This window comes from Hemiscyllium ocellatum, chromosome 29 (genome assembly GCF_020745735.1).
Source record: "Hemiscyllium ocellatum isolate sHemOce1 chromosome 29, sHemOce1.pat.X.cur, whole genome shotgun sequence".
Classification (NCBI taxonomy): domain Eukaryota; kingdom Metazoa; phylum Chordata; class Chondrichthyes; order Orectolobiformes; family Hemiscylliidae; genus Hemiscyllium; species Hemiscyllium ocellatum.
In genome coordinates this window covers 44,458,786-44,476,161 of record NC_083429.1, presented here as the reverse complement: position 1 = coordinate 44,476,161, position 17,376 = coordinate 44,458,786, and the positions used below count along the sequence as shown (strand labels likewise).

Genomic DNA, 17,376 nt, shown 5'->3' with positions numbered 1-17,376 from the left:
AGAAATATTGGGATAAGCCAGGAAATTGGCATGAGGAAATGGAACCAGTTCAGGTGAGATGGACCGAATGGCCTTATTCTGTGGCTGTCCCTTGCCTATGTGGACAAAATTAAAATCACACAACACCATTATTATAAAACTGTTGGACTACAACTTTAACTGTATCAAACATGGCGTTCGCACATTCTCTCCAGCTTCAGCACACAACGGCGCATGTGCACACACCGCCGCCAGGACTAATCGGCCGTGTCGATTTCCGCCCCTGCTGTTGATCGCCTGGGTGGACCCCGTACACCGGCAGGAAGCAGGCTAAGATGGCGGCAGCAGAGGTGGCTGATGGCGACGATTCACTGTACCCGATCGCAGTTTTAATAGACGAGCTGCGGAATGAAGACGTGCAGGTACGCGGGCAAGGAGATGGGGAGCGTGGATGGAGCTGAAGGGGATGGTTATCTGTTCCCGTGTTTGGCTGCAGGACGAGGCTGGGGGCGGCCTAGTAACAGAGGCCGGGGATGTTAGCATCTCATTGTGGGCCCTGAACCGTGATTAAGCAACATTTGCTAAAGGGTGAATTGTCAAATCGCGAAGTGCTGCAATTAATAAATTTATGTTAAATGCTCAGAGCATATTTAGAAGATTATGAGCAGAGGACAAATCAATAGCACTAAATAGGTGGCAGCCAAGGCCTGCAATGCTAAAATGGCTGTCTCCTCTCTACGAAGTTGAATCCTTTAAGGAAAGATATTAATTAGCAGGTACTAAATTTATTTACTTAATAGAAGCTGTTCTCACTCAAGATGCAAATCGTTTGCTTTTGATCTGAGTAAACGTTTTGCTCTCTTTTGTACTATTTAGTATTTTTCTTCTGCAGAAATGCTTTTTCTGAAGCAAATGTGAATTTACTTGGCAGTTCATTTTGAAAGTGACCAAGTTGGTCTTGGGCCTATTCTTATTTGCCGTAAAGGTGGTGATGAAGAGAAGCAGGAGGCTGGAAGAACACAAGTCAGGCCACATCAAAAGATGGAGAAATCCATGTGCTGAGTGTAACTGTTTTTGACTTCTCCACCTCCTGATGCTGCTTGGCTTGCTGTGTTCTTTCACTCTCCTGCCTGCCTACTTTGGATTCCAGCATCTGCAGTTTTTTTTTGTCTCTTAAAGATGGTGATGGGCTGACTTCTTAAACCACAAGTAGTGGTTTAATCAACCATCATGCCTTGTCCTGAACAAGGGTTACACCTGAAATGTTGACTTCTCCACCACCTCATAGCTGGCTTGCTGTGTTCTTCCAGCCACCTGCTTGTCTACATCATACCTTATTAACTAGTTTGGAGAGGCATAGAATCAATGGTGGAGACTGGAGTTATGTATGACTGCTATGAAAAAAAAGGTAAATTTCCACAAATTGGGGTAGGGTTTCATGGCAATCCAGAGTTTTTTGAGTTACATTTCATTTTTGAAATGAATTCTAGTTATTGTATTGCTATGATGAAATTTGAACTCTAGTTCCCTGGTATATTGGTATAGGACTCTGGATTATTAATCCAATAATATAAGAAATATTTTCAATTTTTAAAAAACTATGTGCAACCACCTTGAATTTTGACATTTTAGAATCAGCAAGTTCTTCATCCCATCTTTTCTGTGCTGCTCCTTTAGCTATGCAATTTATTTTCTTTTCAAATATTTCTCCAGTTTGCCTTTAAAACTTTATTATTGAATCTGTATCCACTACACCTTTAGGCAGGCCATTTCAATTTATTGTAATTTATAATGTCAGAAAATGGTTGAGATTCACCTGTGGTTATTTTTGTCAATCTTTTTATTTCTGCTCCTGTCACTAGAACTACTTTGTCCTTATTTACTGGGATAAATCCTCCAATGATTTTAGACACCTTTCAACTCTATATGACTAACCCAAATTTTTAATTGTTTTTATTGAATCAGTGTTCTGCAGCAGTGGAAACAGACTCTTCAATCTAACTTGCCCAGGTATCCAACTTACTGACTAGGTATCCTAAATTAATCTAATCCCATTTGGCCGATAGCCCTCTAAGCCTTTCCTGTTCATTCGCCTATCTAGATTCATTTTAAATGTTGTGATTGTACCCACCACCACAGCCTGGCAACTCTTTCTTTCTGTACACGCAGCACCCTCTGCGTGAAAACATTGGCCCATGGGTCCCTTTTCAATCCCCCTCCTTGATTATTCACTCAATCCATGCTCCTCATGATTTTGTAAACCTCAATAAGGTCACCCCTCAGTATCAACTGCTCCAGGAAAAAACGACAGCCTAGTCAGCCTCTCCCTGTAGCTCAAACCCTCCAACTCAGGCAACATATTTGTAAATCTATTCTTCACCCATTCAAGTTTGACAATATCTTTCTTGTAGCAGGGAGACCAGAGTTGAATACAGTATTCCAAAAGTGGCCAAATCGATGTCCATACAGCCATAACATGTCATTCCAGTTCCTATATTTAACACACTGACCAATAAAGCTAGGTGTACGAAATGCTGCCTTCACTACCCTGTCAACCTGTGACTTCACCTTTAAGGAATTATGAGCCTGCACCCCAAGGTCCTTTTGTTCAGCAAAGCTCCCTAGGACCTTACCATCAAGTGTATAAGTCCTGCCCTGGTTTGCCTTACCAAAACGCAAACCTCACATTTATCTAAATTAAACCACTCTGCCACAACGGTGGCCCATCTGATCAAGGTCCTGTTTTATTCTAAGATGATCTTCTTCATTGTCCACTACACCACCAGTTTGGTGTCATCTTCAAACTTACTAACCATTCTTCTTATATTTGCATCCAAATAATTTTATATAAATTACACAAAACAGTGGACCTAGCACCAAAAGGTTATGTCTCTTTTTGGGCCAAGAAAGTTGATGGGACTATTCAACAATGGATTCACTTGTAATGTGATGTAGTGGTAATGACAGTGGACTAATGATCCAGAGACATAGGTCAGTGTCTGGGGACAAAGGTTTGAATCCCACCATGACAAGTGTTGAAATTTGATTTCAGCAAAATGAAATTTAATCTGAAATTCAAAGCTTGCCTAATAGTGACTTTATAACCATCGATTGATTGATGTAACAACTTCTCTGGTTCACGAATGTACTTTAGGGAAGAGAGTTTGCCACCCTTACCTGGTCTGGCTTACGTTTGACTCCAGAATGACATCAGTGTGGTTGACCCTTAACTGTCGTCCAAACTGACCTAACAAGCCACTCTGTTTTTTACAAAAAAAAGCCTCATGATGGGCACTAATGCTGGCTTAGCCAGTGATCTCCACATCCATGAATGAAAGCTAACCACAACATTGTCCTCACCTGAAATGTGTGAAGTTTGTGGTAGGGCATACTAGATCGTGATCAGGAGCAAGAATCCTGTCTGATATTTTTCTTTTTCAAAACCCCCAGAATTCTCGTCCAATTATTTAGCAAAATTTAGATAAGTCTGCACAGATCAAAGCCTATGCAGCTGCAATTTCGTTTATATGCTAAAAGGCGTTCATGGGACTGTTATAGAACAAAGATTGGCTTGGAGCATAGAATAGTATTAGTGATTTCTGAGAAGATATAGAACAGTATAGCACAGGAATGGACCTTTTGGCCTACCATGTCTGCATTCACCATGATGGCATTCTAAACTAATCCCATCTGTCTGCATGTGGTCTGTATCACTGAATGAAAGAAGGGCCTGTTAGTACTTGAATGTTTGGCCAAAGATGTATGTTTGATTGTCACAGAGGAAAGCAGGGATACTTCACGGCAGAGGTTTAGGGATGTGATCTCAGCACGTATCCTTTCTAAAAAAATTGTTATTGAATTTAAATTCCATCATCTGCCATGGGATTCAAACTGTCAACAAATGCAAGAATGGATAGATTTGCTTCGTTAAATCTGGGCAGCAGAGCTTTGGATGAATACAGGATGAAATATGGGAGACCAGCCATTAAGAATTTTACAAGATTCAAGTCTAGGGGTAATGAAGGTATCAGGTTTTAAACACATGAGTGGGGCAAGTGGAGTTGCAAAATATTAATAAAGTAATGGAGTGGGCGTATAGCTGAAAGCCCCTGTTTTCCTCAGGCAGAATAACTAAATTAAAAATATTGACTCTGGTTCAGATACATGCCTGTGGCAGAATCAAACAGAGTTTGAGGTAATGATCTAAGGCATTGACTCCATTTTTTGCAATATTTTGTTGGAGGATATTTCTGCTTATCTAATACTGGGTATCAAGTCAAAATGTCCTACAAGTCAGAGGCAGGAGCAGTTCATGAAAAATTGTGATGTAGAAGCTGGATGATGCCACAGTGGGACAGCTTGTGGATGTGAACTGAAGCCTGGAGAAGTGATTCCTTGACTACAATTGTATGTAAAAGAATAAACCAGGCATGGCAATATCACTCAGCTGAACATTATTTAGAGGGAGGACTTGTCAAAAGATAGTAGACTCAACCATTTAAAGACTGCTGGCAGATTGAGAAAGACGAGCAGGGGCAGATTATCACCTGTGGAATTCACTGCCACAGAGTGCAGTGAGGCTGGGATGTTAAATATCGTCAAGGCAGAGATTGATAAATTCTTAATCTTGCAAGGAATTAAGGGATACGGGAAGTGTGCGGGTAAGTGGCGTTGAAATGCCCATCAGCCATGACTGAATGGCAGAGTGGACTCGATGGGCTGAATGGCCTTACTTCCACTCCTGTTTGTTATGGTCTCATCACAGGTTGTAAGTTTGCTCGCTGGGCTGGTAGATTTGTTCTCAGACGTTTCCTCACCGTGCTAGGTAACCTCATCAGTTGATGCTACCTAGCATGCTGACGAAACATTGAAAACAAATCTACAAGCTCTGCAAGCAAACCTACAACCGGAGCTACAAATCTTCTCCAAAATAGCAAACAGTTTATCACAGTTACGTGCAATGTCATTGGTGTCTTTCACTATTGCCACTCCCATTGTGGCAGACATCTGATTAGAGGCAACCAGACATGAAATTTTAGGTACAGTTTGTTCATGCACCTTGGTAAGGAAAGGGAGATTGGAAGTGGCTGGGTTTTTTTTCCATGAGATGGGTGCAGTATCTGACGCGGGAGCTACCTATAATATTAGTTAGCTTAGGCTTCTGAAGTGAAATTGGATGACTTTTGAACAGCTGATGGGACTTTGACATTTTACCTTTGATTTTCGTGTGCAAATGTCTAGTGTCAGTGATCAAAGTAAACTGTCACAACTGAAAACAACATCAGAATTGTTAACAAGTTGTAGTTGTCAGTAGTTTGAAATTCTAAAGTGTGAATCAACATCATGAGCAAAGTATTACTTGTCAACTGCACAGAGAATTAATTCTGTCTTAAAAGGCTACACCTGAAATTTATATGGTTTGCATGTGTAGCACCATAATGTTAGGGTTCTTGTGGTGCAGTGTAAGTATTTCTATCCATGAGCCAGGAGGCTCAGATTCAAGTCTCACTTGCTCCAGAGATGGGTATAACATCTCTGAACTAGAAAATATCTGGTACTATAATAGCATAAACTCAACTTGGTCATGTTTTTTTAAAACAGCATCAGATTTTTTTTTGGGTAAAAAATGAGGTCTGCAGATGCTGGAGATCACAGTTGAAAATGTGTTGCTGGTTAAAGCACAGCAGGTTAGGCAGCATCCAAGGAATAGGAAATTCGACGCTTCGGGCATAAGCCCTTCATCAGATTTTTTTTTTGTCTAGCATATCTGTATTCAAAGAAAATGTAGTTGATCGTTAACCTTGCCTTAGTATTGGTTCCAATATTGGTCTCTGTTCAAATTAAAAATAACTGTAATCTATTTAACTTACACCCGATTCAGTTGTTAGCTTATGCACTTTTGTTTCTTCAGGTTTTTACATAATCTTATTGTAAGGAGCATTTGATAGAGGCTATTGCTGAGAATGTATATAGGATATAAATGGGCAGGGAAAGAGTTAAGTTCTGAGTTTTGTGAAATGAGGTTCAGCTGAGCGTGACTCAGATCAGATAAGAGCCTACAATTAACAATGGGGTGCTGGAGGCAAGAGTAATGGGTTAACAAGGTGGAAAGCATTCATTATGTAGTGCCATTTAACAAAATGAGGTAGCATTCAGTATGTAACGTCAGTTAACCAGATGAGAAGTATTCATTATATGAAGCCAGTTATTCGTTGTGTAACAGCAGATGACTTAATCTTTATTATTGATACTCACTTTTTGTAACAGTCACTCAAGCAATATGTATATTGCCTTATCTGGATGCTCCTCCCTGTAAAATGACTATATACTTAATTGAAAAACTGCTCTTGCAGAGAAGACTGTGAACTTGTGTCTCTGTGCACATGGGCGATAGTTCTCTCTTCCTCCAAGGCCCAGAATAAAGATGAATGAAGTAAAGCTACACTGTGCCTCTGAGTGTTTTGCTTCGACTGAGCGGGGAAACAGCGACTTTGCAGAAGTGATTACCACATTGCTTAGTTCACTTTAACAAATGAATACTTGCCTAATTCTAATTCTTATGGAGGAAAGAATCTCTGCATGTAACATGGAAAAACAAAAGTTTCTCGGTTGAAAATGTGCTAGGTCACCATCACATTATAGCAATAGATTTGTTGATAAATTGCAATTGATCTCCAGTAATTCATCCATAAACCCAAATCCAACACAAGGAAAACCCTAGTGAAGAAAGTTTTAGGAACCAGAGGTGTAAAGCCACATTTTCCATATCCTCTTGCATTTACTATGTCATATTACTTGGACTGTCTTTAAAGAAAACATAACATACTTTGCTTTAAGGAAATCCATGTGAACTGTTTCTTCACTGGCTCACTGAGAAGCGTGTTCCATAGATTAACCACTTGGTTACTGCACCACCGCTTCTCAATTTGTTTCACTTAAATCTGTTGAAATGCAGACTTTGTCCTTTGGTTCTACTGTTCTGGGCATAGTAAGGTATTCTAGCATGATCTGTGTTATGTAATCCTGTTCAGAATCTGAGAAATAATAATCATCTGCCAAATCATCGTCCTTTTATAATCTGAATATGTTCTATAAAATAGTGCTTTCTCATCCAATCCTTCCGCCCCACCGTCATTCTAGTTACTTCTCTCGTCAGGTTAGAGAGAACTGGGTCTTCTTGATTTGAGTTGGCTACCATTAAAATTCAACTGTATTTATTTCTTTCATGACATTAACTCTTTTCTTGAGTATGATTCTGCATAGTAGCTTGCCCAAGTGATCATTCACAACAAGAACATTTGTGTTGAATAAAAGCAAGCTTTTAATTATGGGATTGTCACTGTTGAACTAGATTTTATCCTCACTGGGCATCTTTATACTTAATTCAGTGTTTCAGTTGCCCTCTTACAGGAAGGACATTTGTGGGCTGGAGAGAATTCAGAAGAGATTTGCCAGGAGTGGAAGGTTTGAGTTGTGGGGAAAGGCTGGATAGGTTATGATTTTTCTCACTGGAGCATAGGTGATTGAAGGGTGACCTTCGATAGAGAATTATAAAATCATGAGGGGCGTAAATAAGGTGATTGGGAGGTCTCTTTGCCCGAGGCTGGGGGATTTCAATGCTAGGGGGCATACTTTTGAGGTAAGAGGAGAAACCTTTTTTAAAATCTGAGGGGCAGTTTTTTTCTTTGCAGTGGTTTGTGTGTGGGATGAATGTCCAAGAGGATGTAGTTGATGAGGGTATAGTTCCAATGTTTAAAAGACATTTGGATATTTGCGTGAATAGGAAAGGTTTGGAGGGCAAGACGCAGGCAGTAGAAGTCTGGTTTAGTTTGGGGTTATGGTTGGCATGGACTGGTTGAACCAAACAGTTTGTTTCTGTGCTGTTTGAGTCTATGACAATGTTGACTTGAGAGAGGAGATTGTTATCAGAGAATCAGTTGTCCAGTGGATTTGTAGAGGTGCCAGTGGTGAGTTTTCTCCTAGATACTGGACATGTGTGTTATACTTGTCCACGTTTCAAATGTACAGTACAGAAGGGCAGTAACAGCACTGCCATGCAGAGAGATCTTGATGCCTGGCTTGAAACATTTGGCATCCTATAATCTTCTCAGATGGCCAAAGTCTGTGCAGGCACCATGGAGACAGTGCTAACTTTCCTTATCTACGACTGCACTTTTGTGACTATATTGCTATATTATTAACTGTTATGTTCTCAACACATGTTATGACTTGCTGAATGTCACCAGCATTTTCTATTTTTGTACCATACAGAACTTTGTTTTTGAATGTCACTAAAAACCTGGATTGACATATTTGGCCAGTTTTTAAACTGCATTTGAGGTCTTTGACATGAACAATGCACAATATGTACATGGTCCAGTGTTCCTGCCTAATGTACCCTGAAATAGAAATCCGCACACCTGCATCTTATTGGAAAGCTGCTTCTGGTAGGACTGGTTCTAATATAAATGGCTATTAAATCTGGCAAATAGCCTTACATTGCAGATTTGCGATCTCATTCATACTGACTGTTGAACCTTGTGCCAAGCAGTGGTCATACTTCAGTCATTTTGACAGCGTTTAGGCTGCTTTAGCTATACTGGATGAATATTGATGCAACTCCCTGATTCTGATCTCTGAAGATAATTTTTCAAAATGTATTTTTATTGAAAAAGACTTTTTAATGTTACAGCAAATACAAAACAATATAATTCAAAACAATATAAAGCATGAACGCTAATAAATGTAAAAGCCTCAACCCGCCCTCATGTACAAATCTATAAATATGTATGGAAAATGATATATTAAAAAAACTCTAACTTAACTACTTAACTAAATAAATAATAACCAACAACCTAATAAATATTAATAACTTAGCTCAGCCAAACAAAACAAACATACTCCAAATATCGTGAGCATTCGATTTCACATATTCATATGTTCGCAGATCCCTCTTTCTGGATATTGGACTCTTTAAGCACAATCACTACGGCTATATAAAAGCCCTTATTAGTGTGGCAGACAAATCTGTGTCCAGATATTCCAAAAAGGTATTCCACCATGTCTTGTAGAAATCCTCAGTCTTGTGGTTTACCATGCTTGTGAGAAAATCCAAGGGAATATGCTCCATAATGATCTTCGGCCAACTCGACAGCCCTGAGGATTTTTGACTACCCACCCTAACAAATATTCTTTCTTGTGCAGAAAGTGAGGATATTGAAAAGGTGGGGGTTTTTTTAATGCGCAGCTACATGGAACACTGGGCAGGCCAAGAAGAGGAGCGATTGGGTCTTTCTCCAAGCTTACACCCAAAATCCCCTCCATTGCACATGCCCCCCCCCCCCAATTGATGATATAAAAGTGCTGACAGGAAGTGTACTTTTAGCATCATCTGTGTGTCAGATTTGTAGGGATCAGTCAAAAGTGTAGTCTTTTTCTGAATAAAATCCCTAACTTGAAAAAAAAATGTGTGATGTCCCGGTTTGTTAGCTAGTATTTCCAAGCTAACTAATCAAAGGACATCATTGTGTCTCCCTCAAATAAATCACTAACATAAGCCATACCCCTACCTACCCAATGTTTGAATCCTGAATCTATCATCCCTGGTTGAAAACCCAGCATATTTATTATAGGTCTAAGAGAAGATATTTTGCCAATATTGCTTTCCCTCTGCCAAATTGCCCTCCTTGCTTTAACAGGACTGGTAACTATTGGATTATGGCAATATTCCCTAACTGTGCTGATTTTGTCCAAAAACATCAAACTAGTATGGGGATACCCTGCCTTGAGAGGTTTTGATATCTAACCATATTGAAAGAGGGTCCCCACAAGCCAAATAACTCATGTAAGATAAAAGCAAGCTTAGTTTTTAATGTCTAGGAGATCCACTCCCCCCAGTCTGAGAGGCAGTTGCAGATAAGGGGCTGCTTACAATGCCTAATAAAACAGCTGTACCTGCTGTTCAGTCTCCTGAATGTTTGCTTATCGAAAATCTGGGGGAGCATCCATTTGGGTACAACAAACAGGAAAGAATATTTATCTTAATAAACGCTATCTGATCTAACCGTGAGACTGGAAGAGCATCCAATCTTTGAAGGTCTTGTTTGGTTTTGTCAAATCTTTGAACAACCAATCAGGAACTGGAATAATGGATATGTCCAACACACACAACCCTTCCGTGACCATTTAAATGGGAATTGATATTCTCCCTCAAGACCTACCACCTTCGTAAGACCACCCATGGGCGTAGCCTCTGATTTTGCAAAATTAATCTTGTACCCCGAAAAGGTAGCAAACGTGCTGATGCATTGTATCAGGCGAGGCACTGAAACTGTTAGGTTTGACAAAAAAATGTGGACATCGTCTGCGTACAACAAAATCTTATGTAATTTTGACCCCACTTCTGGAGCCAATGGTTTAATTACAAATGTAAAAAGCAATGATGTAACGGGAACAGCCCTGTTGGTTGCCCCTAAAAATATTAAAATTGCTTGATCGTACCTCATTGGTGATGACGGCAATGAAAGGGTCACTGTAGAGAACCTTTACCCATCTTATAAAGGCTTTACCCAAGCCAAACCGCTTCAGAATATAAAAATGGTATGGCTACTCAACTCGGTCAAATGCCTTCTCTGCATCTAGAGAGATCACCAATCCCTGTATTGTCTGTTGTTGACATGCTTGAATTACATTAAGCAGCCTCTTAACATTATTGGAGGATCTGCAGCCTTTTTTTGAAGCCTGTCTGGTCCTCTTTAACAATAGAAAATAACAGTCTCCAGACCCTTACTGTGGATTTTGAAGTCCATATTTAAGAGTGAAATGGCCCTGTATGAAACAGTGCTCCAGGATCTACCCTTTTTTTAAAAAATAAGCGAAATATGGCCCCTCTCCTAGATGGTGGGTGACAATCATTACCGTATGAGTCATTGAATATGTTGAGCATTGGGCCTGGCAATGTGCTTATAAATTCCTTAAAGAATTCGTTAGGAAGTACATCAGGATCGTGAAGCTGCTTCACAGCCTCCTGCGCCTCTTGCTCTGATAAGGGGACTTAGAGAAAAGACTGTTATTCGGGGGTCACGCCTGGGAACTCCATATCCTTGAAAAAGGGCTCCGTCTTGGCCCACCCCTCACAACTCTCAGACTGGTGTAACTTAGAGTAAACTCTCTGGAATGCCACATTAATCTTTTGGGATCACGTTAGGTTCCCTAATCGCCATAATGGCTTGGGGGTGCTTCTTTTCCTGGTGAGATTTGCTAGGTATTGCCTGGCTTGTAACCATGCTCATATGACCTTTGTTTAGCGAAAATAAGCTCCTTCTTTGTCTGCATGAGCGCAGAAGTCAATGCAGACTGCAACAGTGTAATTCTATGTAGCTTGGCCAACGAGGGCCTTTCAAAGTAAGTCTTCTTGGCTGCCTTCAACCATGCTTTGAGGATATGTTGATGTTCGCCCTTCTGCTTCCTACTGGCAGAGTAGGAATTAACTAACCTCCAGCACAGGCTCTGGCAGTTTCCCAAAGTACAGACGGACTACGAACCGAGCCTGAGTTAATGTCTAGGAACACACAAAATTCCCTAGAGAAGTACTCCACAAACTTATTGTCCTTAAGGATAAAGGGATCCATTCGCCAATGCCTCGGGCCCACTGTAGCGTCCTTAATCTTAACCAACAGTTACAATGGGGTGTGATTGGAGATGGTAAGGGTAAAAAATGAGGTCTGCAGATTCTGGAGATCACAGTTGAAAATGTGTTGCTGGTTAAAGCACAGCAGGTTAGGCAGCATCCAAGGAATAGGATGAAGGGCTTCTGCCCGAAACGTCGAATTTCCTATTCCTTGGATGCTGCCTAACCTGCTGTGCTTTAACCAGCAACACATTTTCAACTGTGATTGGAGATGGTAATATTAGCAATCGTACAAGATGCCACCAAGTCCAGGTGATCAGAAAAAAAAAATCAATCCTGTGTGGATTGGGAAAAAACATAAAATCCTTGCCTGTAGAGTGGAGACTCCTCCAGACGTCCCCCAAATCTTTAATTTCACACACAGATCCACTAATTGTGTAGTTTGTACAGAGGGTATCGGGGGGCCTTTGGGCAATCTGTCTACCGTGGGATCCATAAGACAGTCAAAATCTTCCCCTATAATATGCCGGGACTCGAGATTGATCAATTTAGAGGACGCATTTACCAGAAATGTGAGGGGGATGGGCAGGAGGGCAATAAACATATAAAACACCATATTCTTCCCTGTTTATCAGGGCTTTGAGAATTACAAACCTCCCGTGTGTCTTTCACACAATCTAGTGACTTAAATGGGAGATTTCTCCTAACCGATACAGCCGCTCCCCTACTTCTGGTATTAAAAGATGAAAAGTAAACCCGATCAAAACCATTCTGTTGTAGTTTCAGTGCTCCCTATCATCCAAGTGTGTCTCCTGTAACAAAGCAATATCCACGTTTTCTTTTCTAAAGTCTTGAAAATACCTTCTTCCTCTTGATTGGTGAGTGACTTCCCTTGATGTTCCAGACACACCATTTAATCAAGTCATTAGCCATAACCTTCTGCAGTAACATTTAGATTCCAGAGAGGAGGAGCTCGAACCACAAATCGCCAAGCCTTAGTGTTGCAAGATCCATTGAACATAAAACTACATAAACTAAAACCACTATAATCAACAAATCTACAAAGCTATCAGAGACTTTATACAACAAAAAACAAACCAATGTATAAAGTGCCATTGGCTGAACTTGCCACCCTGCCCAAAGGGAGCAATTACACATCCCAAAACCCAACTTCCCATCCCACTGCCAACACTGCAGCCCAGGCATTTAAATACCTGAACCCGGCATAAACTGCCTGTAAGTAGGCATCTAGCCATCCCAACCATTTTCCCCCCTCCTGGCCACAGCTGCACCGCAAACACAAGCAGAAAAGAAATAAAATAGACCTGGAATAGCAATGTGAATAAAGAAATTTTGAAAAAAAAGGATGGGTACACCACCCATCCTTTGGTATAACGTAGAAATTGAAAGTACACATCTCAACCGTCGCCAAACATAGTTTAGACCAAACTGTTACCAATAAAAAAAAGCCCTGACCGGACTTCCTTTTTTTTTATTAAAAGAAAAGGCAAAGATATACCCAAAAAACACTGCTATTTGTACATACTAAATTGTTCAGATCAAGTAAATTTGGGCACAAAGTCTTGCCTTCTCCAGCGTGTCGAAGAGATGTACAGATCCATTTAAGGTGATCCGAAGCACTGCTGAATACCTTGGAGTGCTTGATCCCAAACTCCCTCGGTCCTCTCTTGATGCTGTCATAGGAGTTTCTTTTCTGGATCACCACTGCTGAGAAATTATGGAAGAACATAATTTTAAAGCCCTCATAAACTAGGGCCTTCAGATCTTTCCCCTGGATTCTGGAGACTACTCCTTATCCCCATCTTGATGAAACCACACTAAGATAGGACAAGGACATTGATCTAGACCTGACCTCCATGCCATGACCCAGTGAGCCCTCTCAATCTTCAAGCCTCTCATTCCAGCTTCTCAAGTTAAGGAATTTCGGCAACCAGTTCTCAATAAATTCCCCCAATCGTTCACCTTTCTTACCCTCTGGCAGACTGACGATCCAAATATTTTTTTTCTCTTGCCGCTGTTCTCAAGATCATCAACCTGCTCAAGCAAATTACGGACCTGCATCTCCAGGGCCTGGATCCTATCCTCAGAAGAACAGGTATCTGCTTCCACCACTGCGACTTTGTGTTCTACCTCACCTGTTCTTTTCTCCGGCTCTCCTAGCTGCTGTTCATGCTTCTGCAGCATGATAGAGGAGAAGCTGGCTCCAATCTCTATCTCCTTAACCAAAAGTTTACAAGATTTCGCAAGCTTCTTTTACCAGGGCCTTCTAAGAAATAAGAGTCCAAGGATCCTGCGGGCTGGGCCCAGGATGCTCCTCCTGCCTTCTTTAGCAACTCTGGACAGTGAAAACCAAGGTAAGTTGCTTTCTGACAGCTTCCTGGGACTCCACGATCTTTCCAGAGTCTCTGGGTATGCTGGGTTAAATGTTCGTCCCGCCTCTGCTGTGGTGCGGAGCTCTGCAGCGCGATCTTCCTAAATTGCCGCCATCTTGGATTCCCTCTAAGATAACTTTTTTAAAAAATAACTCATTATTAAGGTAAGAAGACTTTGCTCAATGGGTGATTTGTGATTTCAAACAAAATGTGTACTATTCTGCATTCTTAAACAATATCGTAGAATAGGCCCGATGAGAACAGATTTTTAAGAGCTCAAGAGTTGCTTGTTGTGGTTTGTGTCAAATGCCTCCAGGTTCTGAGAGTCACTGGGACTTATTTCATAACTTGAACACGTGCAAAATAATTTTTGGAACATGTTGATGATATTTTAAAAAAATGTCCCTGGGCTTGAAAATTGCAGATATGGGGAAAGATTGAATAGGCTAGGATTGTTTCTCTGAGAGCAGAGGAGCTGAGGGGTGACTAAACCATAGTGTACAGAATAATGAAGGACTTATATAGCATGGATAGGGGGCAAACGTTTAAATTGATTGACAGCAGGAATAGAGGGGACATGAGGCAAAATGTTTCATCCAGATGCAGCAAGTGCCTGGAATTCACTGCCCACTTCGGAAACTGAGGTGGAAGTCCCAAATTAATTTTAAAAGGGACCTGGATCTGTATGTGAAGTACTGTAACCTGCAAGGCTATGGACTAGGTGCTGGGAATGGGATTAGAATGGGCAGATAGCCAGTGGGAAGCTGTGCTCTCTACAGTTTAAATGGCTCACTGTTCCAGTGGAGGGTATATTTTGAAGTGCTAATTAATTAGGTCCAGATGTTCTGAATCCGATGGGGTTCAAAAATTCCCTTAAGAGGTACAAAAGGCGATAGTTCAGAATACCAATTATCTGAAAATTGGATTATCCGAAGGAGATCTTGAAGTCCCGACAAGAAACATTGCATCAAAGACGTGTGTCCAACATTGGTCACGTCCTTTGTTTACAGTGAGTAAAAGTACTGCTGAGAACCACCACCACCGCCACCATGCACACTGTCCCTGGAGTTCTACACAGGCGTGTACCCTAAATGCCCCTTCCCCAGATAATCTCTCCAGCATTGTCCTGTCCAGGGCAAAGGTGGAACCTGTCAAAAAGTTGTGTGTGCGTGCGTGCTCGTTGGAGACTCAACCCCTCCCCCGAAAAAAAGGCAGTAGCAGCTGTCGTCTTGTTAGTATCTAGTCTGGCTGTCCCGTAGAGGTGGGTGGGGGTTCACGCACACATATCCTGTGATGCTGCCTTATCTTCTGAACAGGGAGCAGATTTTACAGAAAACTCCGAATCCCAGAGGAAAGGCATTGAATCGGTGAACCGAATAATCAATTATCCAAATGAAATAGTTCCGGCCCATCTCATTTGAATAATCAAGGTTCCTCTGTACTCTCTCTCCTTTTAGATTGAAGAGAGATTCCATCTGCAGTATGGTTACAAGACTCGCCTCAGTTATGCATTTACTTGGAAGTTTAAATTCTACTTGTGCTAGTACAAGGAATATGCAGTGTGTTTAAGTACTCACCTTTTGCTGTTAGGTGTGATTTTAGAGTTCATTCTGCCCGTTACGCGTGCAAAGAGCTAAAGAGTTCTCAAAAATTAACACCGGTTCAATAATAATAGAATTTTGAAGATGTGAAACAGTACCCCAAATTTTGTGATGGCGCAGAAAGGTTTGGGGCTGAAAATGTCCCAACTCTGAAGATTAATATCCCATAAAACTGAGGTACAATGGCTGCCCCAGTGAGTTACTGAGTCTTGCATCCCAAGAAAGTCTGACTTAACCGGTTACAACTTGTATTATTAAGAGAAGAGTTTGAATGCTTGGGTAGAGGAGGTGGGAGTTCTATCAATGGTTTTGTGCTCTGCTGTTTATGAGCAACCAAAGCTGCAAGTCTGTCTACAGCAGCATTATGATGGGAGCTTTGTGATGCCCTACGTACTGGATTGAGCCATATTCATGTCAATGATCAATACAGGGACAACCTACTAAGGTCACCATGATCTGTGAAGGCACATCTAGGTATGGAATAAATGTGGCAAGCCATGAGAGCCAGTTTATGGCAAAAACTAATTTTTTCCTTCGGCATTTATTTGTCATTTTGCATTGATTTCTGTTGTCTAATGTAAATTGTGGTTAAGCATATTTATGGAAATGTTTCTCGAGCGTATTAATGTAACATTTTTGATACTTAAAAATTACTTTCATAGTTAATATTAAAATGTCTGCACCTAACTGAGATTCACAAATTACTTTCTTTTTCCCAGCTGCGATTGAACAGTATTAAGAAACTGTCGACGATTGCTTTGGCTTTAGGAGTTGAAAGGACTCGGAGTGAGCTGCTTCCATTCTTGACTGGTATGTACAAAGCTGCTGTTTGTTGCTGCAATTTTCTTCCAACAAACGAACAATCCAACTGAAATGCAAAATGGATCTTTGAACTGGCTTCTGCCCATTTCTTTTCCTACTGTAGATACCATTTACGATGAAGATGAAGTGCTGTTGGCCTTGGCAGAGCAACTCGGAAGCTTTACCGTTCTTGTTGGGGGACCAGAATATGTTCATTGTTTGCTGGTAAGAAAGGACTTGCGGTTATTTAATGCCTTTTACAACCTCAACATTCCAGAATAATTAGAGCCAATTAAGTACTTTTGGTGAATTGCCACTGTAATGTTTCAAACAAAGACAGCAATTAATTTTCCTGTAGCAAGTTTCCACGTGTAACAATGAGGTAAATGACCATTCTGATTTAAGTGATTTTGGTTGAGAGTTAATTGTTAACCAGGGAACAGAAAAATTCCTTGCTTAGTTTCTGATTGTGCCAGGAGATTTTCTTAAGGTCTTCTGAGGGAGCAGATGGGGCCTCCATAAAGCATCCCATAATGAGGGTAGCACCTGCAACTGACACGACAGTGAGGTATCGACCTGGAATGAGATTCAGTTTCTTGAATGCGTCCTGACTTATGGTCTGCTGAATAGGATCTTAATGGCATACAAGTGAGCTGTGCTACTTGCATGCAATTACTTTTGACACAAGTCATTGGGAAAGCTTAACTGGTTGCATTCCTGGATTTTTCATATTTTGAAGTGCTTTACAAATAAAGCACTTATTGAAAAAAATTATCAGTGTTATAATATAGGAAACAACCAACTTGCACATAGCAAGGTCCCAGTGGAGCATCATGATGTAATTAGATAATCTGTTTTGTTGAAAATAGGCTGTATGCTCAATATTGAGTGACCTGATCAGTTTTGCAGAAGGCCTAATCTGAGGTTTTTAAACAAAAAGATGGTAATGAATTGAAATGTACTCTGTTTTACC

At 40.8% G+C, this 17,376-nt stretch overlaps 1 protein-coding gene across 1 annotated transcript in view; it reads left to right on the top strand.

Annotated features, from left to right (window-relative positions):
- Window positions 1-270: 270 nt before the first annotated feature.
- Window positions 271-17,376, top strand: part of ppp2r1ba (protein phosphatase 2, regulatory subunit A, beta a) — a 54,732-nt gene continuing 37,626 nt past the window's right edge. The window contains exons 1-3 of the mRNA XM_060846687.1: window positions 271-401; window positions 16,322-16,412; window positions 16,528-16,628. Of these exons, the coding sequence (XP_060702670.1) occupies window positions 315-401; window positions 16,322-16,412; window positions 16,528-16,628 (279 nt within the window). The 5' untranslated portion in view covers window positions 271-314. The remainder of the gene's footprint in view (window positions 402-16,321; window positions 16,413-16,527; window positions 16,629-17,376) is intronic.